Source organism: Aspergillus nomiae (assembly GCF_001204775.2).
Source record: "Aspergillus nomiae NRRL 13137 chromosome Unknown contig00080, whole genome shotgun sequence".
Lineage (NCBI taxonomy): Eukaryota > Fungi > Ascomycota > Eurotiomycetes > Eurotiales > Aspergillaceae > Aspergillus > Aspergillus nomiae.
In genome coordinates this window covers 20,717-45,524 of record NW_015378135.1, presented here as the reverse complement: position 1 = coordinate 45,524, position 24,808 = coordinate 20,717, and the positions used below count along the sequence as shown (strand labels likewise).

The following is a 24,808-nucleotide window of genomic DNA, read 5'->3' as shown; positions in this document are numbered from 1 at the left end:
ATAGGAAGGCGAGGCCCTTCTAGATAGATATGAGCTAATACAAAGCTCTCTAGAGATAAGTAAGAATCTTACATAATAATAGCTTCTTGTATATTACTTGGAATATAGCAAATAGCTAAGCAAGCGCTTCAAGCACGTAAATATATTATGCATTACTTATCTAAATACTAAAGATATTAACCCGCAGCATAGGTACTCATCTTCCTCATCGTCTCCCCATACTTCCACAAGAAGATCGGGGCTGGGATACCAATGGCAATCGATATGAAAGCCAACAAACTATTCCCCCACCCATAATGCAACGCCTGGTACATATATGGCGCAAAAAGTGGAAACGCAAACCCAGCAATGGAGCGCAAGAATGAACCAGCGGCCATCGCACTAGCTGCGAATCGCGTGTAGGCATCGACAATGTAGGTCTGGATACACTGCATGGCAACTATGTTGCCCATAGCCAGGAGCATGGCACCGATGTTCGGGACAATCCAGTGACAGTGGGTTTGCGCGGTCCATCCGTAGATGAAAAGGCCAACTGGGTTGAGGATGGCGGCAATAGATAGTAGCGGGGTGCGGAATTCCGGCTTTCCTGTACCGCTGTTGCGGCTTTTGAGACGGCGATAGATGAGGTCATTGAGCCGTGCACAGATCTGAGAGCCCAGGCAATACCCTATCCCAAGAGATATGTAGTTTAGACCGCCAATGCCAGTGGACTCATTATAGTACTCCGGGCTAGTCCATAGGGCCGGAAATGTCGATGACATCAAATATAAGATACCGTACACGAAGGCCATATATATCGCAAGGGCTTGGACGATGGGTTGTGTTGCGAGAAGGCGGAACGGGCGAACAAGCGCTGTTCTTAGAACCTCAGGTAAAGTCTTGTTCTGTCGCTCAGCTTCGGTCTCGTAGGAGGCGTCTCCTGTGTCTTTGCGGAGCTTTTTCGCTCGTGTCCTGAGGATCTTGGGGGCATATGTCTCGCGCAAGAAGAAAAGACCCATGACTTGGATGACACCATCAGCGATGGACGTGGCGTAGAATACCCATCTCCATGTTGTCCTTTCTGCGATGAAGCCGCCAGCAATCGGGCCCACAGCTGGGCCGAGGAGAGGTGCTAAGCTATAGATAGCAATACTTTTACCGCGTTCTTCCGGTAGGAAGCAGTCAGAGAGGACACCGCCACCTATCTAAGTGCTGTTAGATCGTAAATCGATATATACGCAATGATCTGCAGTACTTACGGCTAAAGGGGCACTGCCGCCTAGACCAGCCAGAAACCGAAAGACGATCATCTGCGCCGCAGTTTTAGATACGCCACAGGCGATGTTGAAAATAAGGAAAAATAGATTCGCAAGCTGTAAAACAATGACTCTTCCGTAGATCTCGGATAAGGGCCCAAGGAATAGCGGGCCAAATGCATACGCCAGGACGAAAATGGACAGCATGAGTTGGGAGGTCACTTCATCTTCAATATTGAATTCGGACTTCATGGTTTGTAATGCAGGTGCAACCATAGACGACATCACCGGGGAGATAAACGTAAAACAGGATACGATCAAAACAGCTCCCCATTTCTTCTTCGTTGGCCAATTCTTAGGGTTGTCAGGGTCGTCAGGACCAGACCATGTAACCTACGTCATCAGTAACTGATCATGGTAACCAGAGGAGCTCGCAGAGACTCACTAGTTTGGAGTCCTGTGGACTGTTTGACTTCCCTAGGCTAGATGTAGGCTGAGCACCCTTTTCCAAGTCAGTCCCCCGCTCTTTTGGGTCTCTCACAGCCTCAAGACCATGTTCGTTTCCATTCTTTTCACTTTGTGGTGCCCCGTCCTCGAGGACCACTGCACCATGTTCAGTTGCAACACTACTGTGGAGTACAGATTGATCGTCGGGATTTTGTCCGGTGCCAGCTCCACCATTATGCGAGACATTCTGTATAGTTCTTGAGCTGGATCTCTCCGTTGAGCGTGCAGTACCTGGACGGAACGCTTCAGTGGTTGGTAGATGCGGCTCAGAGTTGAGAGTAGAGGACGTCGAAGACCGTGGTCTGGCAGGTCCAGTACCTAACGTCCGATGACTACCAGCCATAGCCAGCAATGTATCCAGGAAAACCAAGGAGAAATTTTTGATTCACGAAAAAGCAGAACGGGAGAAATGAAACACGAGACGGGAACCACACGATATACCCCGAATCATTTTGACCCTGCCAGCGAACCACCAATAAAAGCATCCAACGAAGCGTAGTACAGCATAACCCTAGGATAATCCATCATAGTGACGGATTTTGCAAACGTTAACACCGACAGTGGAGCATCTTTGCTAGATTTTGCAATTCTGAGAGCCATGATTGGGCTAGGAGGAAAGCTTGACACTGAATATGTATGGAATATTTTTGGACGGCACCCCGACTCCCGACGATAATTGTGGAGCAGCGCGGCTTGGCCCGTCTATTGCTGAGGACTCAGTGAGGAGAGATTCCAAGTTGTCCAACTGGATTTATCTAGAATCGGATCTTCGGCATCTTGATGGCACGTGATGCGTGACAGTCTCAAGGTGGCCCTGCAGTGAGCCAATCATATTGACTCCGAATCCCGACTCACAATAATCAGGAAGCCCTGATTTCAACAATTTTTGAACAGTATGGGTTCCAATTTGAAATCCTGCCATGCCGGCGAGGTAAGCGAATCAGTTCATTATCATCATCTGCAAGAATCATGGGTCTGGTGACGATCTCCGTGACTCATCTGGCATTGGTTTGACACGCCAGTCTAGAAGGCCTAGAGCATGGTCTCCGTGAACTGACCCTGTTAGCCGAGGATCCCCTGTCCCATAAAACTTCAGTTAAGATGAGGGTGCAGGCCTGTCTGAGTTGTCATGTCTTGCCGTGCTTAGCGATTTTCTGCAGGTTCCAAGTTTCCTTATCTTGTCAGTCAGTCACCGCCATGTAGACATACTAATCGAGCACAAGATAGGCAGTTATTCGTGGTGGACTGTTGTGCCCTCATCTAAATTGTCTCGATTCCGGTCGTCATGGTAAGTTTTGTAGTATATAACACTCTATATCTAAATCTTTCTCAAGCATCCTGCTAAATACCTCTCAATCCGGTTTACGTCGTCTAACGCTGCAATTGTCCCAACATATCCATCAGGCCGAATTACGGCCAAGGCTCCCTGGGCTGGGTCCACACCGTAGATTTTATAAACATCGTCGATGTCATAGCCGCTGTGGAACCGCATCTCGGAGTGTTTCTTAAGCTCCTGAGGCACATTGCGCCATGTGAAGGTCTTGTTAAGACGAGGGTGGATAACCACCTGCTCAAGCGTGGAGGCTGGGAAGTGTGGGATAACAGAGGCTCCAAGGGATCTCAACGTCTTAGCAGATATTCCCTCAGGATCTAGCAAGTCTGATGAGGTAAGGCAAAGAATTCGAAATCGTCCGGTTGAAAGGAAATCTGCGGCGCATGGTTAGACTTCTGAGCCAGGTATATGGCTAGGCAAGCCAGATATGAACTTTTATAAGCTATTAACGTACCATCTTGCAGATGACGCCGGTTCCCATCGGCATGTCTTTTGAGCCGTACGTCCAATAGTCTCCTTCCCGGACGCAGAATTCCGGAGAGGTAGTCTGTGCCAATGACTGGGTTCTTGATATCTTGTCCTAGCTCCTTCTCCACGGTCAAGTTTTCCGGGTATTCAATACCACAGCCACTGGTAAACCCGTTTCCAGTGCTGAAGACCTCAAGGAATTGGTCATGGGTTAGACCTTCCACGCCATCCTCTCCAGACCCTATCTTGCCTGAGAACATGGATGAAAACGCACGGTCGAATTCGATGAGTTCCTGCGCGATGGTGTGGCGTTCTACATGATACGTGTCTAAGAGGGAATCAGGTTTCCCGGATAATGCAGAATCTGGGGTAAGACCATTGATGGAATAGGCTAGTTTCCACGCTAGGTTGTATGAGTCCATCATGGAAACATTCATTCCTTGTCCAGCCTGTGTGAAAGCAAATGAGTAACGTTATATAGATAAAGAGTATTGCCACGTACCTTGGGACTGTGAGTATGGCACGCTATCGTTTGAAAAAGAATCTGTCAGCCAGGTGTACTTCAAAGCTTATCGGGATTCTTGTGCCCTACCGTCTCCTACAATGAACACCCGGTTAACTCCCTTGGAGTCCTTGACCGTAAAGTTATCTGATACTCGCTGGCCGATCTGGTACGCGGCCCACCAGTCCACGGCCCCGTCCTCTTTCGGTCGAATATAATATGGCTTGAACGCATCCTCTGCATATTGGAAGATGCTTTCTAAGGTAACCTTACTTCTCCGAGCCCGAGCATCAGCCTTTGGAGTGGTAGTCTCATTGACGGGAACCTGGTCCAGGTCTGGCGTAGCTTCCTCGGGCACCTGGACATAAAGACGAGTCAAATATTCACCAGTAGCAATACGCTCACGCGGAATGACCATCACTGAGCCCGCTGGTGAATGAATGGCGCACCGTCTCCTGATGTCCGGAAAATCTGTATCCACGACCAGATCGACCACACCCCAGATATGATCTAACGACTCGCCCACAAGCTGCAGTCCCATGCACCGACGGACCATCGAATGCGCCCCATCGGCACCAACCAGGTGCTTCGCGCGCACGGTTCTGCGCTGCCCATCCGTTTCTAGGTCAGCAACAACAGGGAACTCAGGATTTCCAGCTTCATCAATCCGGGCATCAAGAAGTTTAGTATTACGCTGGACACCACGCTTTGAATACCGCAGTAAATCCGTCTCTAGAATCCGTTCGATTCGACCTTGGTGAATAGTCACTTCATGCCGGTACCGCGCTGGAACGGCAACATCGGGGACTATCGATGTTCTTTCGATTATCTCGTCCTTGTTAGCGGAAGGGTTCCAAAATGCCACCTCTTCCATGTGACATCCGTCGTTAATGATCTCGTCTACGACTCCGAGGGACTTCAGCACTTCCAAAGTGCGAGGTTGCAGACCGTCGGCTTGACCTGATTTGAGGGTTCCGGGCTTCGCATCAACACAGAGCAGCGAGTCGTCGCTTAGTCCGTATCGTGCCAGGAGCAAGTTCAGCATGAGTCCCGCTGGACCAGCGCCAACAATGACCACTTCATATTTGTCTGCTTGGTCGACACGAGCAAAGGGTGACGAGAGGCGGGGCAATGGTGGGGCAAACGAGGGAAGCACACGCAGTTCCCGCGACGCCGCAGAGTACTCGGTGAATACAGGCATGAGAGAGGGATGTTGAAAATGATTCGAATCGTGACTGGTTAAGGGGTTAATAGATGTACGGGGGCGAGCGCGGAGACTTGGGATTTATATCTTGTCTCAGGCTGGAATGGTAGTAGAAATATAATGCTTCAAAGTCTCGACATGGCCCAAACGGGAAAACATCCCCAATAAATCGTGAGTGGGGGCTCAAGAACGTGTGGGAGGCGTTGCTCTCGAGTCTCGATTATTAAGAAGTGTACCGGACTGCCCAGTAGGTAACCCCAGCCTCGTGATTGGCTTTGGTCTTATACTTTCCCCAGTTTTTGGCGGGGACGTTGCGCTGACTGTTGATTACTTGAACATCACCAATGCCCTGATCGTCATTTCGTACGTGGTCAAGAATTTATGTAGCATAGTGGAATCAGGGGGTTCGGCCACGACGCCATTGCCTTGCGGCAAGAAGCATTAGACCAAACGAAGCATGCGTGTATGCATACCTAGTATGAATACACCATACACACAAGGCGATTTCGTGGGCGGAGCTGGACTTGCGTCAACGATTTAGCCGAGCTTGTAGTCCGTTTGGTACATAAATACATGACTCGGGAGAATACGAAAGTGGGCATGACAGTACTAGTACAATACGCAGAAATGCCGTGTTGAAACGCGACATGGTTACCTGCCGGGGGTTCTCCGGTGCCAATAAAGTTTAACCTTTTCACGAGAGCGGACAGGGATCTGTTCTCCAATGAGACACGCTCTCCATAGACTCCATACGACTCCATACGCGCCGTAATTCCGCACTTCCCCAATGTCTGGATCTACGATTAGTACTCTCTACCGACTTCCATATTTCAACATCCGTTCAGTGCCATACGGATTTACGGATTAATGCAAGCACATACAATTCGCCAACCCCAACAATAGCATCATAGCACTGTCCAAAGGGACCCTATTCGATCGACCAACCTCGGCTCCTTTGGTTTGACAGTATCCGATCACAACACCATCTCGGGGAGGAGAGCACACCAAGCTTCCACCCCCGCAATTTGTTTTAACCACGGGGGATTCCCGAGACCGGGGGTGGAGTATCCACTGGCTTTCTTTTACTGTACCTGGGGTTGCGGGATAGAACAGGAATTGGTTTGCTTGTGAGAACTTATTGCGCGAAGACATGTGCATTGATTTTGTGTATACTAATATTTGTTGTTCGCACAGTAACCCGGGGATGGTCGCGTACAAGATGTACTGCAAGCTGTGATGAGTTGGCAGTATCTATAACAAACCATGTTAAGGGCCACCAGACATGGTATCTCTACTCCGAGCCCTAAGAACTACTAGCTAAGGAAAGTTCGCTACGACAATGCAGCATTCCTTTTTTCTAGGTGCCCACGCCATAGTCTTAGTTTAGTATAGCATATTCCTTCTCTACCCATTTGACTCGTCAGCTGCTGACAACGCGAGTATGGCACAAAAATATACACACTCGTAACCGAGGTTACAGCACGAAGCTTTGCTCGCAAGGTTTACTATAAGAACTTTGTCAATTATACTCGGAAAATGAACCCTTATGATGAATAACCATTTGTTATTCTCCCCGGACCCGGGCCTGCTCGGGGGGAAATTGGGGACACGGGGAGGAGATCGGCAATCAATCTCCATTTGTGGGGATACCACTGGCATCTAGTGGGTATATGAGAGGCTTTTGTGATCTCTGAATGGTTATAAGTATTGCATTGGCTGCTGGCCCGAAGCGTCTATTAAAGCAGGCCACAACGCACATACAGCATTCCTGACTTGCGTTTTAAAAGAGTGTTCGCAACGCTAGAAGCCAGTCTCAAGCCTGCTTGCCCTCTTCTTCTGCATGCCAGATTCGACATATATCTCTTCGTTGTTCTCACTGTCTGAATATACCCCTTGAGCGGAAACCTCAATTATGTTACGCCTGCTGGCTCAAGCTGCTGGTGTCGAGACTGTTCACAAAAAGTCTCAATCACCTAGCAGAGACTTTGTTGAGCCGCGTTCGGTTGATGAGAGTCGTCCTATACGGGTAGTCGTCATTGGATCAGGCATTTCTGGGATCATCTCTTCCATCCGATTCAGACAACGAATCCCCAATGTGGACATTTGCGTCTATGAGAAGAACGCGGACATTGGAGGAACATGGTATGAAAACAGATACCCGGGCTGCGCATGTGGTACGTCTAAACTCCCTATCTCTAGCCCTACATTGTGCTATGAGTTGTTCCTATCTAATACATATTGTTTAATAGATATCCCCGCCCACACCTACCAAGCTACCTTTGAACCTAATAAGGAGTGGTCAGCATTCTATGCTTCATCCCCAGAGATCCATCAATATTGGAAACGGGTGGCACACAAATTTGGCTGCATGGAGTATGTCAAACTCAAACATCAAGTCAGCGAAGCGGTGTGGGATGAGCAAAAGAGCAAGTGGCAGTTGCAGGTAAATATGAATCATCATCTTCTCCTTACTCCCAAATGATGGTAACTGACTTTCTCTTATAAAGATTCAAGACATCGACGGCGGCTCAACATATTCAGACCAGTGCGATGTACTTATCTCAGCCACGGGGGCTCTAAATAATTGGAAATGGCCCAATATCCCTGGCCTCCATGACTTCAAAGGGAAGCTTTTGCACAGTGCTGCTTGGGACGAGAGCTATGATTATAGCGTGAGATAAACTTCAGTTAAAGCTTGCTCCGAACCATGACTAACAAGCTCATATACAGGGTAAGAAGGTCGCGGTGATCGGGAACGGTTCTAGTGGGATCCAGATTGTCCCTGCAATGTTACCGAAAGTGGCACATCTTGACCATTATGTAAGAGGCCGGACATGGATCGCGCCCACATTTGCTCGTGAGGAGATAGATAAGCGGGGTGTCGAAATAGAGAACTGTATGTATTTCCTTCCCGCTAGTTTTGTAGCTTTCTAACGGTTTGCGAAAGTCTCGTTCACTCCGGAAGAGATCGAGACATTCAAGAAGGATCACCAAGCATACCAACAATTTCGCAAAGGTAAGATAATCGCAAGTCATATCCGCCGAGAATCTTTTGTAACCTGATACACAGAGATTGAACTCGAATTGCAATCTGTCCATGGCACCACTATGCTAGGTACGCCGGAACAGGTTGGAGCCAGGGAGGTGTTCCTGGAGAACATGAAGCGGCGACTATCGAGAAAACCGGAGCTTTTAAGTGGTTTGGTGCCGTCTTTCCCACCTGCTTGCCGCCGCTTGACACCCGGACCTGGCTACCTCGAAGCCTTGACGGAAGACAATGTGAGCATCATCAGCAGCAATATTGTCCAAGTGGATGCCGATGGGATCATCACAGCCGATGGAACACATCATCCCACTGACGTTATTGTTTGTGCCACCGGGTTCGACACTACATTCGCACCGCGATTTCCAATTATCGGACGGGGAGGCATATCCCTGGCAGACCGCTGGAAAAACACCCCGGAGACATATCTCTCAATGATGGTTGATGGGTTCCCCAACTACTTCATCAGTCTGGGTCCCAATTCAGCACTCGGCGATGGCAACCTCTTGCTCCTAATTGAGAAGGCAATAGATTATTTCACCTTTTGTGTCCAGAAAATGCAACGAGACAATATACGGTCAATAATGGTAAAGAAAGAGGCGGTCGATCGGTTCACGCGATATTGCGATCAATACTTCACCCGAACAGTCTTCGGGCAGAAGTGTAGCAGCTGGTACAAAGGGGGAGCCGAGGATGGTAGGGTGACGGCTCTGTGGCCTGGTCAGTGTGCCTTGCTATGCATAAGATGCTTATAGAACAATCACCCAGTCGTTCAAATGCTAACTAGGTATAGGATCTTCCCTTCATTCGCTGAAAGTGTTCGCACACCCTCGGTGGGAAGAATTCACGTATGAGTACGTGAACGATAACCCCAACGGATGGATTGGGGACGGGTGGACGGAGAATGAGAAGAACAAAACAATCCACGTCGACTACTTAGATGACGATCATATTGATTATCCGAAACAGTTATTGAATACTGCCTCAGTGCAAGTGGGGGCGTGATGAACGCATGCCAGCGACGCCGATCGGTGGCGAGGGATCCAGCCCCTCTTCAGATGTTGATCCTGGTATTATCATCTGCGGCTATTAGTATGATTTTTTGTTTTCGCAATGAAATAGATTTTGCGCATCAAAGCCTGTTGTTCCTGTTGTTGCTGCTCTTCAGGGGTATCGAAGTGGTCGTGGTCTTTGTTTCATACCTTGTGTTTAGAACTCAATAGTCTGCGCTGTGACCACCTGCCATCAGCCCATCACATTATAGGATGGATATAATATAGACTCGGTATAGATAGCTAAGTATAGCAGGTGCCATAATGGACTCGGTATAGGTATCCAGAGAAGGTATAAATCGCATACCGAAGATCATTGTGGATCCCTTCCTGAGAAAGCCGGCAGTGGGATTGACGAAACACATCCCGTTCACGGCTTTTCAGGAGCCGTTGGTACGGTCACGGTATTGAAAGTTCAAACGCTAGTGGGTAACAACAATACCGAAGTGAACCAATGAAACGGCAATATTGACTACGATTGGAAACGGTGTATTACGTAGTGGGACAGGCGCAGCGTCTGTTTCAGGTAACTCATGGTAAGAATTCATGCAATAAGAATCTCACCTTTTTCCCATGATTTAGAAATCCCAGTTTCTGATAATGGATTTTATGAGACCATGGTTCCCTCAACAACTTATCTCTTGGTTCATCTTCTTGTTCCCAGTCTTTCAGAGAAATCATCTCATTGCCCCCATTTGAGTTAATTCCCCACTGGATTTCCACTTCGCCCCCCTCCAAAAGGTCCCCATCGCTTTCTCTTTCCTCTATCAACCCACCCCCTCTCCATTCTACCCCAGAATTTCTTCTCCCCGATGCACGCCAAACTCTCGCCATGAAATCCTCTGCAAGCAAGCATTTCTGCTGTACCATCTGTCAGCGAGGTTTCACCCGCATTGACCATCTTAAGCGCCACCATCTGCGCCGTATGTTCGTCTTTGCGCCTTTGTCTGGACCCGGTCTCGGCGACGCCGCTGTGGCCGATGGACCTCCCCGGTCATAACTAACTGGTGAATTATTTGACTTGCAGATTCCGGAGTAAAGCCATACTCATGCGTTTTTTGCAATGAATCATTCGCTCGATGGTTTGTAATTCCTCTCTTATCTGTCTCTGTTCTTTTTTCTTTCTTTTTGTTTTCACTTTTGTTATCCTCTCCAGAGCGAATTTCCTTTTAGCTACCAGTCGGTCGCAGCAATCAATTGATGATACTCTCATATAGTGACAATCTACGGGACCACTACGCGGACTGCGCTCAACGAGGAGACCGAAAGATTCCCGAAACTGGACAAAGAGGCAGAAGGCGTCATGCGTGCCAATCGGCAAGTCCATCCCAATTATTGCTTTATCCACCCGCTCTAGTTCTAACGGCCTATCGCATATAGTGTACCTCGATGAAGCTGCGATGCGATGGCCTACGGCCTTGCAGTTCTTGTCAGAAAAGAAATCTCCATTGCAATAATGAGCGTAACCAAGTGAAAGACCATGAAGCGGAAGGTATAAGCACCACTTACAGACCTCCTTGTTTTCCGGACGGCCTGCTCATGGTTGTATAGGCTCAGTATCTTCCAAGAACAACGACCAAGAACCGTCGTCAGATCGGGGATCGATCAAATTCCTCCTCAATGGAGGCACAGACACTTTCACAGAACACTGGAACCTCCCTCCCAGCAATGACCGACCCCGTACGCTCAACGATTATCAGAGCCCAAGGAGCTTTGAGGAAGCCGACAGCTCCATCTTAGACTACTCGACAAAGGGAAATTATCTGGAATACGCACCAACATACATTGAGTCAGACCCGATGGCTCTATCTTTCTTCCACGACACCTTTCTCGATTTCTTTAATGGCCCGTTCGGAGATCCCCATAGGTCAACGAATGATCCATATACAACCGGGATGGCGTATCAGTCCATGGCACCCTCTACGCAAGGTTCCGATCTCAGATTGACCGGGCAGCAGCCCGCTTACGAACATGAAGCTCCGTTTGCAACTGCCATGATACAGGCGATTTTGACGAAAGTTTGGTCCCTTCGTCTCGATGCTAAGACGCAGGAGGAGATTTCAGAATTGCTGAACTTCCTCCTAACACCTACACGCATGCGGAAGTATATGGCATTGTACTTCAAGTACTGGCAGCCCAATTGTCCAATGATCCATGTTCCAACGTTTGACCCGAAGACCGTGTCGCTATCGCTTCTCACGTCGGTTTGCTTCATGGGTGCCAAGTATACTGAGGATAAGAGAGAGCTGGACGCTGCACAGCGACTAGTCGACTTTGCGGAACTGTTTGTCTTCTCCAGCGGAATTTTCTCGAGCGAAAATGAGATCAGTTCGACATATTATGGGGTCCAAAATGCTGATGTCGATCCTAATTGCTGGGTTCAATTCCAGAATCTACAGGCTGCATTCCTCATGGTGATATGTCAGTACTGGTCAGGAAGCCGTACGTCACGGAACCGAGCAATGGAAAATCGGTTTAGCGAAGTCATCAAGGTAGGGTTGGTGCAAATCAGCGGTGTGGTTCGTCGGGGCTGACTAGGGACAGGTTGCGCGCAGAATGGGTCTACCCGCGTTTCAGCATGGACCTGAGGAGCGTCTTCATGAGTATTTATGGATTCAGAGGGAGTGTCGTATACGGTACGTCGAGCTACCATCCTTTGAACTCATGATGTCACTAACCACTTCACAGCGCTATCAACTTAATCTCGCTGCTAGACTGCGCATTCTCGTTCTATTCGAACTATCCATGCCGGTTGTCTCATAACGAAATGGAGTGCGCGTTGCCTTGCGTGGAGTCTGTATTTGAATCGGCGCATCCATTCCAGGAACCCAACTTCGAACTATCCCGGGATATAACCCTGTCCGAAGCTTTCCAAATGTTATTTGAAGAAGAAGAAAGCAGCCGGGCTTCATCACCTTCCACGTCTGGCTCTACCGTTGCAGAAACCCTCGCCAAACTCACTATCCTGGACACGTTCATGTTGATTCACCGTAAGTAGATGCTCTCCTGCATGCCACCACTATCTGACGGGAAACAGTGCTTTACGCTTTCATAAACACGCACATGACACTTCTCGCTACTACAGTGCCAAAAACACGCGTCCCGCACTCCCAGCAGATACACGGCTCTCGGGCCCATAATTATCGTTCGGCGATACCAGAGGACTCTACACTCGCTTCCATACGCATAGCACTCTCTCGGTGGCATGATCACTGGACCAGGCTGCGCAGTGCAACCTCCAGCCATGACTGGGCCTCCATGGGCTTTTACAAGAACGGCTACCATTTCTGGCTTGTGTCGCAGCTCCTGATAACCAAGAAAGAGAGTGTGGACGTGGTGATGCGCATGGAAGTGAAGTGTGAGGACAAGCTGGAGCAACTCAAAGTTCTGCTGAAGGACGACAACGAATGACGCTTTATGAATGAGTCGCACTACAACGACTCATTCGATGATTCTTCTTTTCTTTTTCTCGTTTGTTCTTTCTTGGACAGGCGCTCGCTGTATACACGATGGAATGGATGCATGATTGTACGATACACTAGAGCATTCGGGCGTTACGAGTACATATACTTAATTTTAGAGGGACATTCTAAATACCACGGCATAGAGTCGGGGGTGGATTTGCAATTCCAAATCGTTGCACAGGCCTTGTTCCTCTCAGTGACCAACACACACATCCAATTAGCTGGACGAAGCACACTTAACATCCAAGAACTCCTCGTCAACCTATACAATATTAGCCCATGCAATCTCAGTACACACAGTATGAGCAACTCACATTGGTACAAATAAAATCACTGTTCCCCTTAGGACTCTTGACATCGATATTCGTGGCATGAATACCAGAGCAAACCTAAACCGTTAGCATCCCATATACCCTTCCCAAGAAACAAAACTCACATCAGGACTCGAACAAATAATCGTTCCCACGTTAGGGTCATTCTTTGCAGATGTGACACCCGTGAGATCATTGAAGTAGACATCGCTAATCGTAAGGTTGCTCTGTTCCAAGCCAAGTCAGCCAAACCCATCCCTTCTATAACATATCCCAAACAGCATCTCCCCCCTATGAATACGAAAGAAAGTCATACCGGATACTGGTTACACAACGTCTGGTTCTTCTGTCCATAGCACTGCGTAACCTCAATCGCCCAGTCCACATTCTCGATGTACATGTGGTCGTAGGTGATGTTCTGGACGCTGCCGAGGCCGCCTCCACCCTGGAGATCTTCGGACATTGCGCTGGACACACCGGGCCAGACCTTTATGCGGGCCATGTCCTTTTTCTCTTGTTAGTGGATTTATCTTCTTGAAGAATATTGGGACAGATATGGGGACGTACAGAGGCATTATACATAGAGATGTTGTAGACGAGGACGTTCTGCACGATATCAACTTCGCCTGGGTATTGGCCTAGTGAGCCCACGGAGATACCGTGGGAACCATTGCAGTGGAGGTTCTGGACGAGGATCTCGGTGCTGTTTGGTTTGAAGGAGACGCAGTCTTTCCAATTCCTTCGGTTAGTGTATTCACAATGATGGCCGGGAGGGGGAAAAGAAAAACATACCATCCCCGTTGTTGATGACCGAGTTCTGGATAACGATATTACTCGACCGATACGTATCCCTTATCCATCATTATCAGCACGTCCAGCGGGAGATTACCCAAAAGAAAGGAAAACATACCATCCATCCGTATTCTTCGCCTCATGCTCACTACTACTATACCCCCAAACATCAATGCCATCGAACAGCACATCCGAACTATTCGCAACGAGCTGATACCACTGCGGCGAATACCGCAGCTTCAGTGGGCCGATCGTGCCCCCGTGCAGCCCGATAATGCCGACGAGAATGGGCCGCAGGATGAGCGCATCCTCCGCGTACAGGTCGTACCAGACCTGGCCGTTCCCGTTGAGCTCGCCGCCGCCGTAGACGTTGACGTCTGTGCCGCCGAGGTTGAAGAAGGTGGTGGCGTTCTGGAACGTGTGTTTGAAGGCGTTCGCTTGCCAGTAGTCTGTGTCGGGGGTGAAGGTGATTTTGCCGAGGATTTCTGGGTTCGTCTGGTTAGTGTTCTTGTGCATTGCGATGTTGGTGAAGCGGTGCTATCCGTGTACATACCCAGGTCGACGTGCTTCAGGAAGGTCATGTCCAAGGCGGTGCCAATCGTGTACTCCTTGTCTTCGTCGAAGACGACCTTGCCACCGTTGTTGCATTGCTTCAGGGCTGAGAGTATGTATGGTGCATCGTCCGTGCCATCTCCGTTGCTGTGGACATGGCAGGTCTTGTTCCGGGGTGAACTGGCCGGAAGAGGTCGGAATGGTGGTTTGGGCCCGACTGCGTCGGTTCGGGACAGGGAGAAGCCCTCTACCGGTAGGCTTAGGCCTAGGGAGAGGAGGAGAGTGGTTGCTTGGGTGAGCTTCATGGCTCTTGTTACTTGTTGGGTGTTGAGCAGGTCAATCAATGGCTGGGTTTGGTTTCGTGACGGCGCTGTCTATTATGTAGGCGCTACGAGATTGAGGTGTTTACCACGGGCTTAAAGTGCAGATGGAGGTAGAGACGGGTCCATAGGCAAATATATAGGTTTTATTTCTGGTAAACAGGCTGACATACTCTAGCTCGCACTTGTCAACGAGGCCACTAGGATAAAACCATTCACTTACTTCCCGCCAATCCTCTCGCCAGCGGGTGAAAATAAAGTGGGGAGCATTGAAGCTCTGCAGGATTCATCATAAGACAAGCTGTATCGGAGAAATGAAGGCCCAAATTAACGGATGTTGTATAGGGTTGGGGTTCGCCGCTTCTGATAGGAGGGATAATATGGCCGGGATTAATCCGATTGGGAGGAGAAATTGGTCGATCGTTCCTCCGTCTTCAAGCCCCGGATTCATGGCTGGGCGTGTTTATGGGGGAAATACTCAGCTACTCGACTGGGGTTGGTTGAACATGTTGCTGTTCATGTGGAGTTGTCCGGGGTTGCTTTTGATGTTGGGGTTGGCATGACATAACCTCACGTCTATGAGTGGATACTATTCATTTATTCGGACTCTGGACCTTTCACTTTCGGTGTGCTGTTCAATGTAGTATGTATCTTAGGAAAAGAAAAAAGGGTTAAGATCGTCCAACTCCAGGAACAAGTGCATTGCTGTATATATTAGGGCTAAATCCTTCGTCTTCCGTAGAGCGAAGGACTGATTATTTCCACGTGACCGTTCGGCATTCGATTACATACCCCAGTATCTGGTGGACCGGCATAAGGGAAGATAATTTTTAGATAAATTCGGTTTATCTAACGTCTTCGGCGGGAAACCAGTGCAGCCCTGATTTAATATATACAAACAAGAACGCCAGCCATGTTGCGTTGAGCCAGTAGAGCCCCCGAAGTACTGTCTATCGAGTGCTAGATGCCCAGATCCACCCAAAAGCTCGTCAATCGACGGTCTATCTCCCTGATGCACAGTTTCCTTTTTAGACCCTCGTCGGGCCCCCTTGCGTGGTAGAGTCCCATCTGGCAGAACCAGTTGAACCGATTTATGCGGACTTCTTCTCAACAGCAGCCTCGGCCTTCACGGCGGCCTCCTTCGCTGAGTCAACCACTTCGTGTTCCATCGCCTTGATGGCTTCGACAGGAGATTCATCCAGGCTACGGTGGTAGTTGTAGATACGGCCGACCTGAACGACACCGACACATCCGAGGAAAAAGTTGACAGCAGCAAGCCTGGGCGAATCAGTATTGTATATCTCATGGGCTGCGCTCTCTGAGATCAACGTACAGGTAGTTCTTAGGTTTGATGATCAGACACCAGCGGGTCCAGATGGCTCCGGTAGCCGTCAGGGCACCGTTCTGAGTCAAAGACAGCTTCTCGGCAGGACGGCTAAGATCGGAGATACCGGCAATGACCAGAGCCCACTAAGCAAAGTCAGCTATATCCATGGATCGGTGAAGTTCGCGAATTGCGGCCGCCGACGCGGTTATCGTGTTCCTTATTGTGGTGCTTAACGGCGTCCGGCAAGGGAGGGTGTAAATTATACCTTCATAACAGGGGCCCTAGAGCAACACGTATTAGAATGGCAAATCAAAGCAAAGAGCTTATAAAGCTCCCCAGAAAATAAACAACATACCAGAAATGCACCGTCTTGACACCGACGGGGCTGTTCCATATACGCTGGAAAGTGCTCTGTTGCTCAGCGGCAGCATCCGAGCTCTGGAAGCGGCGTCCGGCGCCAAAGCGACGCTGCGCATTGCGAAAAGCAGCGCGAGAGTTCTGGAAGAAACGAAGACCGACGCGGGAGGACATCGTGAAAGTGAGGAGCGAAGAAGATGGGGAAGGGAGAGACAAATGCCGGAAGGCGGAGAAGTGGAGATGGGCTCTCAACCGGGGTGTAGACTAGCAATGTTAGGTCGCACCAGAGGATCAATTTCAACTCTGGGGAATAGAAATAGAGGAGTGGAGATTGACAGAAGAAGGAGAAGTAAGTGAATCAACAGAAGGACAGGATATCAGAGATGAAGCCGACGTCGGCGGTCGCCGTCGGGAATGCTTTCAATCGTTGGGGTTGCGGCTCTTTTCCGGCTGAGGTAAGCGGTGACAATCACGCTTGACCGGATTGGTCCAAGGCCTCAGACCTCAAATCATCACCGTTTCAATCGCTCGATCACCCCTCCGTTGGCTCCAATTGATACCCCAGCTCTGTTTTGATCCGTTTGATCGGGGAAGCAGCTTCTTACTCTCATTGCCTATCGCCGCCTATCCTCCTAATCCGGTCTTCCGTCATTACCCTTTCACAATGTCCGGCAAATACGTTTTCACCAAGGGTCTGAAGGAGCTGCGCTTCCTTTTCTGTCAGACTTCAGAGCACAGTGCTCCCACAAGGTGTGTTCGGAGATACAATTTCTGGTCAAGCATGGCGTGGGATTCACAAATAACACCCAACAGGACCTTCCTGCAGCGCGCATACCCCACCATGAAGAAGCACAACCCTCACGTCCCCATTCTGATCCGCGAGGCCAGCGGTACTCTGCCTAAGGTGTACGCCAGATACGGTATGCTGCAATCGTAACTACAATGGCAAGCGACGTGGAAAAGACTAATACAGGAGTGATGTACAGCATTTGGCAAGGAGACACTCGAGCCATTGAATGGTAAGGGGTCATTTGTTCTAATTGACTTGGTTACAATTACTAATATCAAACCTGTACAGGCTTGTCGGATGCACAGATCGAAGAAAAACTTACCAAGCTCGTGAAGGAGTCGTCATAGCGAATTTTCCGCACTTCCGTATATGTCCATGCGTCGTGTTCAAATCGTCAACCATTGTATCTATAGATGAATTGGAAAATTCAATTTACTTCGAAACACTCAAGGGACGCCTGGAATCTCTTGTATTTATACCATCTAATTCACAGAGAACTACTACTGTCGGCTACCTGACCGAATCTAAACTGCGCCCAGCTCATACTGCCCTCACCCAGCGTCCACAGCCTCTTACCGACATCGTCTCCCGCAGCTCCGGCACCAACGTGAATGGGAAGCAGATGGTCAAAGGTTGGATGTGCCTGCCGAGCATCGGGTCTCTTCAACAGATCCGCCAGTGCCTGCTCTCTCTCCGCCGGGGGAGCCGTGGCCGCTTTCTTCAACGCCTCGTCGAAGCTGGTGGTGTACGGCAGCGGCCGCGAATCGTTCATGGAGAAAAACAGATCGCGCAGGTTGTGGACCGCCATTCCAGAGACGATGATGAGGATGTTTTCATCGCGAAGGCTAGACACGGCCTCTCCGAGCCGGTAATGCGCGACAGGATCCTCGTTCTTGAACAATGAAACCTGCACAATGGGCACGTTCAACGGGTTCGACTCAGGCTCGAACGCTATATGCTATTAGTTTCTCGTGCGCCGCATCAAGCACCATTTCTCGCAAAGGTGAACCTACCACACTTGAAGCTCGCCCACACACCATGATCCAATCCTCTTTTCACACCTTCCGCCTTGATCCCCGCCTTCCCGAGCAGGTCAAGCACCTTATTCGCAACCTCCCTGCTGCCCACATTGGGGTACTTCTCCTTGTAATAATGGCTGGGGAAGCCGTAGAAACTAGCCGAAAGTCAGCACACATCACCCTATTCCCACCCAAACATCACAAGGGGATGAAGAAAAAAGACATACTCATAAATCAAATCCGTATTCTCAGCCGTATTAACCTGAATCGTATCCCTGCCAGCCTGCCAATGTGCCGAGAAAACCACCACAGCCTTGGGCTTCACCTTGGTCGTAATCTCCTTGCCGATCTGCCCCAGCTTCTTATACGCCGGGTGATCCGTCTGGTACATGACATTCGGCTTTGGTATAGATAGTCAGCATCTCTCTCTCTCTCTTTCTCTCTTCAAATGAAATTCCACAGAAAGATCAAACTTACACCCCCATGACTCAAAAAATAAATCGGCGTCCGACCCATCTTCTCACTACCAGCCGCTTTCTTAGAGACCTCCCTACTAACAGCGGGGGAAGCACTCGTGAAAAACCGTTTAAGACCGAACAGATTGGCGGCTCGGGAGTCCCGGTACTCCTCTGTGTTATTGTTGGGATTGTAGCCTATGAAGAAGGCCAGCGATACTGCGATGAGGACGGTGAGGATAGCGAGCGCTGTGAGCGGGGAAGGTTTTCTGGGTGATTGTTGAGTTGGGGTTGTGGTGGGTTGGACGGAAGACATATATAGTAGGTGTTTGTCTTTTAGCTTCGGGGTGGTACTAGAAGTTACTAGCTGAAGTATATAGATGTGGTTTTGTTGGTAGTTCTGGGTGGGATTTATTGGATTCCTGGTTTTTTATACAGTTTACATGTTATATGGTGTAGCCAATGGTGATGCTGGGTTGGGGATTGCAAATTGATTGTAAGCAGTTGTCAGCCGGCGCGGAAGTGCGGAATCGGTCCGCTCTGGGGTTGATTATGTTTTTGTATTAGTGTCTTCAGGTACTCTGTACATATTGATGGTATGGATAAGTTGTTGTCCTGAGAGATGCTCTTTAATGTATATTAGTAACTAGTGTATTTGTATTAGTCTTAATTTCTGGGAATCTCGCTCTATGTTCTGGAAGCACATCAATAATAATAGGGTATACATCATATGGTATTCATCAAGTCTTCCATATCCAACATCTCAACCATGTGCATAGTGTTAATTCCACCCCGGTCGAAAGAAGGTCAAGTCAATGCAAATGGGATATAAAAGAAAAGAAATTGTTCATGCATGAGACATTAAAATCTATAACCTCCCGTTCCGACCTCACATGAGAATGCAGTCGCCTTCGTTTTGCTTCTGTTGGTTGGCACCAGACCGAGAAAGCCGGGCTTTCTGCATCTGGGCGCCTCCCTTCTTGATTTCTTCCAGACGTTCGCGGGCTTTCGGGAATCCTTGGGCTGTATAGCAGAATAACGTCAATTAGTAATTGTATCAAAGCGATGTGAACTGTAAAGCACTCACCAGCTGCCCGCCAATACCATCGCTTGGCATCCTCCATATTGGCGGTGACCCCGATTCCAACTTCGGTATAGTAACCCATTGCATATTCCGCCTTTGCAAGACTGGAAGTGGCGGCCTTGCGTGCCCAGAGGTAGGCTTCCGTGTCGCTCTGCTGCAGAATCCCCTCCGCGCCAGTCAAATACCATCCGCTCAGGGCAAGCTCACTTTGGTGCTCGCCCTGCGCAGCCGCATGAGTATACCAAAAGATACTCTGCCGGGGGTCCACGGGGCAGCCCATCAACCCATACTCGTAAGCAGTGGCTAGTTGGAACTGGGAGAACTTATACCCCAGTTCGGCAGCTTGGTGGAATAGCTGACTAGCATACGCCTCATCACGAATGACTATGTCATTCGGGCCCGCATTAGCATACATGAGCGCAAGTTCATGCAGTGCGTGCGGGTTCTCGGCATCAGCACGTTCTGCGGCACGCTTCAGCCATGAGACACCCTCGCGAGGGTTCTTGGCTTGTCCAAGAAGCCCCTTGAGCATAATCATTCCCATCTTATACATCGCTGGTGGATCTCCCAAAGATGCAGCACGCTTATACCAATGGACTGCCTTGAATGGGTCCCGCTTGGTACCACCGCCTTCTTCCGCGCCAATTTCGCAACACACAGCCGTGCGGTAGGCCGACTGGCCATGCCCTTGCTTGGCAGCAGTTTGGTACAAGTGGAAAGCTTCCTTGTGATCAACCTGAAGGCCCAGTAGTCCTTGGCCGTAGCAGTCCGCCAAGAAAAACTGTGCGTCAGCATATCCGCTAGACACAAGCTTTTTAACGATTTTGTACGCATCCATCGAATACTTCTCCCTCGCTTTCGCCTTGGACTTGGGATCTAGTCGACTGCTCTCAACCAGCACCACCGAGGCCTCGGCCAGCTTCTGGGCGAGTAACAGTTGGGTCTTCTTGTCAGAAGGATTGCTCTTGACAACCCGCTGCAACTGTTGAAGTTCTTCTTGCGTCACTGGTCCGGCGGGTGAATCAACCGGAGGGCCTTGCTGCGCAGCAACAGGAGGCGGTGCAGAGTCAGCCGCGCTGTTGTACTGGCGTACAGGTGCTGGTCCGCTACCCTGATCGTGGCCGGGTCGGAAAGGTGCCGGATGATGAGGTAGCGCATCGGGGTTTTGCTCGGGGTCTGCCGGGTCCATCTGATTCACTACTGGTGGCGGCGCTTCATTCGCGTATGCGGGCTGATTGGCCCGGTACGGCTGAGGACCATTGCTGCGAATGGAGCCACCGCGGCTTGCGTACCCTGTCTGTTCATCGGAGTATGCATTCATTTGTGACCCCCAACTACCATGGTGTTGCTGGTGTGGAGTCTGCATGGGATCTTCGTAGCCGAACCCGTAATCCATCCCCTCCTGGTGCTGCGCAGCGGGTGCCGATGCAGGGAGGTCGAAGTGGAATCCTGCATTCTCAAATTGATTTGGCACAGCCCCTGATCTTATCTCCGGCTGAGATTGGACATGATGAACATCGGTAGGCTGCGGCTGGAACGCCGCGTACTGGCCCTGAGGAGCGGGGGGAGCAGGTGTTTTTGATTTCGGTTTTTCTAATCCGAGTAAACTTTCGTCGATTGGACCGCCGTGGCCGCCATCAGGCATAGCGTCGAAATTGGGCATCTCGGGTTCATCCGCATGGGCTGTGCTATAATAGCTATCCAGTAATGCGTCGACGTGCAGAGACTTGTGTGCATTGGCTTTCGCGGTAAATGTCGGGTCTTGGTATGTCGCCTGTCCGGGATACATTGGCTTAGCAACGGGCGGGGCCGCCGGTGTCATTGGCGGTGCAGCTGGAACAGGCACGGTTGCGCTTCTATTGATTTGCGGTATCGGCGGGGGTCCATCAGGGTCAGTATAAGACCGCTCGCTCCGCTCACTCCAATCAGACCGTCCAGCTGGCGGGCGCCCTTGGCTCGTAGATCTTACGGGGCCAGCAGGATAATCTCCCCTACCCCGTCCAGCGGAGCCAGGGGGCGGCTGTCGAGGCATCTCCTGCCGTCGTGCGTGCGACGTATGCGGACGGTCTGGCACAGTTACAGGCGACATTGGGCCATTGAGATCCATCCTCGCCATTCCCGTTTCAATTCCTGTTGACGTTGAGCCGGACCGGCTGCGTGGTTCTTGGGAGGGAAATATCGGGAACGGATTGTCCCATGCTGCGTTGGAGGGAGGCGGCATAGGACGAGGGGCTGGATTATCATCAGTACTTGATTTACGAATCCGTTCGATGCGAGGTTTCACTCACGAGGCCTTGAGCGATCTTGCCTTGATGGCGCTCGCCTGTCGCCATAGCCACGAGGCGCATCGTATTGATTTGGCGGTGGTCGACCTCTTGGCGCATATCCGCGATCAGGTCGTGAGTCCATGGGAGGGCCATAACCTCCCCGCGGTGGGCGTGGGGCACCTCGTGGAGGTCCGTATGATCTCGGGACTGCTTGGTCACCCGGATAACCGTATCCAACATCGTCGTAGCCTCCATTCCCAGACGGATAACCGTAATCGTATCCTTGGTCAAAATGCCCGTCTTGTGGTGGGCCTGCGGGCCGAGAGGGGCGAGGGCCGTAGTTTCTCATGGGCGGAGGCCTCTGCGCTGGATGCTGAGGGTAAGCCATGACAAAGCTCAAAGCTTCGGTTACAGAGACGGCTGTCGTTCACGGAAGAGAAGCGGAATGGTTTTCTCTTTGTCCAGCTGGGCATCAACTAATTCGGTGCGATCCTGTGTCACGCCTCTGGTTTTAATCCACTACGTATCTATCCGGGGGTCAGCTGGTCCATTTGTGTGAAAGGTCCAGTCAGGACCACTTGAAGGATGCGCGCAACGGTCGAAGCTTACTGGAACGCGACAGTAAAAGAATGAATACCACCAGCCCCTCGAGTCGAACAAGCGCAGCAGAAGTATGCGATCATAAACCAATCAATGAAGTACGCGTGCCTGCAACGGGAAAGACATTGTCAGCGGGCAGTCTTGGGTGTGGAGGGCTTGAAAAGCCGAGTGCGCGATTGGAGCGTCAATGCGCCAGGACAACCAACTTGTTCGAAGGTAAATGAGAACCACAGGAGAGGGGGCTCAGGGATGTTTCTCCAAAGGAATGAAGGAGACACAGCAACGGAAGGAATCAAACTAGAAAGCAAAAACGACTGAACGACAGACAAGTCCCTGTGGCTGGTGGAAAAAGAGCGTGTGACCACAGAGGGGGGAATGAGGGTGAGTTAGTTTTATCTGAGAGGAGAGATCAAATGGTTTAAAATGGTTTAAAATGGGATCTCCGGATGGAGCCGTGGAGGTTGTTTGGTAACAACAACGGTTGGTAGGGTAAGGAAGTAATTACTCGTACTAGTCAGTAATTTTGATTGTCCGGCCCTGAACCGCGCAGGTACCCACGAATAATATTGGTGAGTTTGAATGACACAAGGAATCGAGGATGATGGGATTATCCTTCCTCAAACGAGTCTTCTTCTTTCTTCACTGTTCTGCCTAATTTTCTGATGACTTGTTTCCCCGTGACAAATGGTGGTTCTTTTTCCTTGTCCCCACATCCTGTCCCGCCATCATTCTCTGGCGGTTGATATCATTGTCCCACTTGATACAGAATGGAATTATCACTTGAGGGCCTGACATCCCCTAAGCACAGTTAGTGGATGTTTGAGGATTCTTTCCCATGGATAGTGGGGAAGTGGGCCCGACGAAGGAATATATTTATGGCCACAAAATGTAGGTACCCGAAAAGAATCAAAGGGAAAAAAAGGGGAACATCGTATAGTCAAAAATGGATAGATTTCAATTTAGGCCAAAGAATATCGACCTCTTTGGTGGGATTTTCCACGACAGTCACTTTATTGTGTTTTCTTTGATTTTTATTTTCTTTTTTGTTTCTTCTCGCTACAGGTGGAATGCATTGGTTCTATGAAAAGTGGAGACCGCGGTAACAGCACTTTTTAGTATCGAGTAGTCTCGTGTCTTAAGGCTGCTAAGGCACCATGTCATCCCAATCAGAGAGGCACATTTCCCCTTCAAGATTCATTTCACTTCTTGGCGAGTCCAATAATTCCCCTCTCTGCATGGATGCCCTCGGCGCAAACCATGGGCCGGCGGTTAACTGACGTCCAGATAACCTTGTCCTAATTATAGATTTCTTTCTTCCTGACAATGGAAGTCAATATACGATAGGTACCGAGTACAACTCTGTACTCCGTATACATCGCTGAAACAACTTGCGACGAACAATGTGATGCAAGGAAGGCGCCAATTGAGGATACTAAGACTCTACGTCCAATCCATTTACCTATATCTACCTGTCTAATAATATATTGGAAATCAACCATCGAGGAATAGGGGTTAGTCGCATGGAATGTTGTCCACTCCCCTGCCTCTTAGGGCAATTCACAGGAGGTACGAGTACGACGCGGTGTACGGAGGACTCCGTAGCATATGGAAATGAAGGATGACGGAGTCTCCCATTTCGGAACGCAGGGGATTGTGTCCGGCTTGATAATATCAATGATTCGTCGATGATAAGCGTCTTCTCTCGCCATCGCCTGCTGTATGACGTTGAATTGGTTGTCTTGCTGCTTACTCCTCCATTCGACCCCTTGGCTTGATTCCAACCATTTGAATCGGATAGGCCCCTTGCTTCCGAAATTCTTCTCTGATCCAACGGTTATACACGCGGCACTCTGCAGCGAACAGGATCGGCCATGAAATCCTACCGAGCAGCCGAAGATACCTTCCGAACAAGACAGTATCTGCGAGTGAGATAATAGAAATGCCCCAAAACAGTATCGACTCCAGCAACTAGCAAGGGTAGTGGTCAATAGTAGAGACGGTCGACCTAGTGTCAGAACGGGTGGAGCACACCTAGTTAAAGTAGCATGAACTTCTTTTTGTGACGCTCTCTCTCTCTCTTTTATTTTAATTAATTAATTAATTATTATTTTTTTTTCTTTTCCTTT

At 49.7% G+C, this 24,808-nt stretch overlaps 8 protein-coding genes across 8 annotated transcripts; 3 read left to right on the top strand and 5 right to left on the bottom strand.

Annotated features, from left to right (window-relative positions):
- Positions 1–176: 176 nt before the first annotated feature.
- On the bottom strand, positions 177–5,246 carry ANOM_004164 (putative phenol monooxygenase; the record flags this gene model as incomplete). The annotated part of the gene is made up of 7 exons (XM_015549421.1): positions 177–1,184; positions 1,239–1,628; positions 1,681–2,074; positions 3,092–3,449; positions 3,530–3,992; positions 4,046–4,068; positions 4,136–5,246. The coding sequence occupies 7 exons, from the start codon at positions 5,244–5,246 to the stop codon at positions 177–179; spliced, it is 3,747 nt and encodes a 1,248-aa protein (XP_015408382.1).
- A 1,915-nt stretch (positions 5,247–7,161) lies between these two features.
- ANOM_004163 (flavin-containing monooxygenase) lies at positions 7,162–9,297 on the top strand (the record flags this gene model as incomplete). The annotated part of the gene is made up of 7 exons (XM_015549420.1): positions 7,162–7,423; positions 7,499–7,692; positions 7,757–7,921; positions 7,980–8,145; positions 8,197–8,265; positions 8,320–9,012; positions 9,086–9,297. 7 exons carry the CDS (start codon positions 7,162–7,164, stop codon positions 9,295–9,297), a joined length of 1,761 nt encoding a protein of 586 aa, XP_015408381.1.
- Positions 9,298–10,176: 879 nt separating this feature from the next.
- On the top strand, positions 10,177–12,755 carry ANOM_004162 (Zn(II)2Cys6 transcription factor; the record flags this gene model as incomplete). Its single annotated transcript, XM_015549419.1, has 7 exons — positions 10,177–10,267; positions 10,562–10,665; positions 10,725–10,836; positions 10,896–11,836; positions 11,889–11,980; positions 12,033–12,334; positions 12,382–12,755. 7 exons carry the CDS (start codon positions 10,177–10,179, stop codon positions 12,753–12,755), a joined length of 2,016 nt encoding a protein of 671 aa, XP_015408380.1.
- Positions 12,756–13,025: 270 nt separating this feature from the next.
- Positions 13,026–14,768, bottom strand: ANOM_004161 (putative extracellular exo-polygalacturonase; the record flags this gene model as incomplete). The annotated part of the gene is made up of 8 exons (XM_015549418.1): positions 13,026–13,070; positions 13,123–13,197; positions 13,245–13,346; positions 13,436–13,624; positions 13,687–13,847; positions 13,912–13,970; positions 14,030–14,396; positions 14,465–14,768. The coding sequence occupies 8 exons, from the start codon at positions 14,766–14,768 to the stop codon at positions 13,026–13,028; spliced, it is 1,302 nt and encodes a 433-aa protein (XP_015408379.1).
- An 848-nt stretch (positions 14,769–15,616) lies between these two features.
- Positions 15,617–16,674, bottom strand: ANOM_004160 (mitochondrial pyruvate carrier family protein). Its single transcript, XM_015549417.1, has 4 exons — positions 16,466–16,674; positions 16,376–16,391; positions 16,117–16,253; positions 15,617–16,061 (listed from the first exon to the last, which is right to left on the bottom strand). Exons 1-4 carry the CDS (start codon positions 16,639–16,641, stop codon positions 15,875–15,877), a joined length of 516 nt encoding a protein of 171 aa, XP_015408378.1. The 5' UTR covers positions 16,642–16,674; the 3' UTR covers positions 15,617–15,874.
- A 366-nt stretch (positions 16,675–17,040) lies between these two features.
- ANOM_004159 (L51/S25/CI-B8 domain-containing protein) lies at positions 17,041–17,707 on the top strand (the record flags this gene model as incomplete). Its single annotated transcript, XM_015549416.1, has 4 exons — positions 17,041–17,217; positions 17,281–17,387; positions 17,454–17,486; positions 17,546–17,707. Coding segments are annotated over 4 exons (339 nt in total), but the record flags the coding sequence as incomplete, so codon positions are not given.
- A 37-nt stretch (positions 17,708–17,744) lies between these two features.
- ANOM_004158 (DODA-type extradiol aromatic ring-opening family dioxygenase) lies at positions 17,745–19,047 on the bottom strand (the record flags this gene model as incomplete). Its single annotated transcript, XM_015549415.1, has 4 exons — positions 17,745–18,208; positions 18,271–18,431; positions 18,504–18,676; positions 18,754–19,047. 4 exons carry the CDS (start codon positions 19,045–19,047, stop codon positions 17,745–17,747), a joined length of 1,092 nt encoding a protein of 363 aa, XP_015408375.1.
- A 573-nt stretch (positions 19,048–19,620) lies between these two features.
- On the bottom strand, positions 19,621–22,500 carry ANOM_004157 (putative chitin synthase activator (Chs3); the record flags this gene model as incomplete). Its single annotated transcript, XM_015549414.1, has 3 exons — positions 19,621–19,754; positions 19,819–22,047; positions 22,104–22,500. Coding segments are annotated over 3 exons (2,742 nt in total), but the record flags the coding sequence as incomplete, so codon positions are not given.
- Between the last annotated feature and the right edge of the window lie 2,308 nt (positions 22,501–24,808).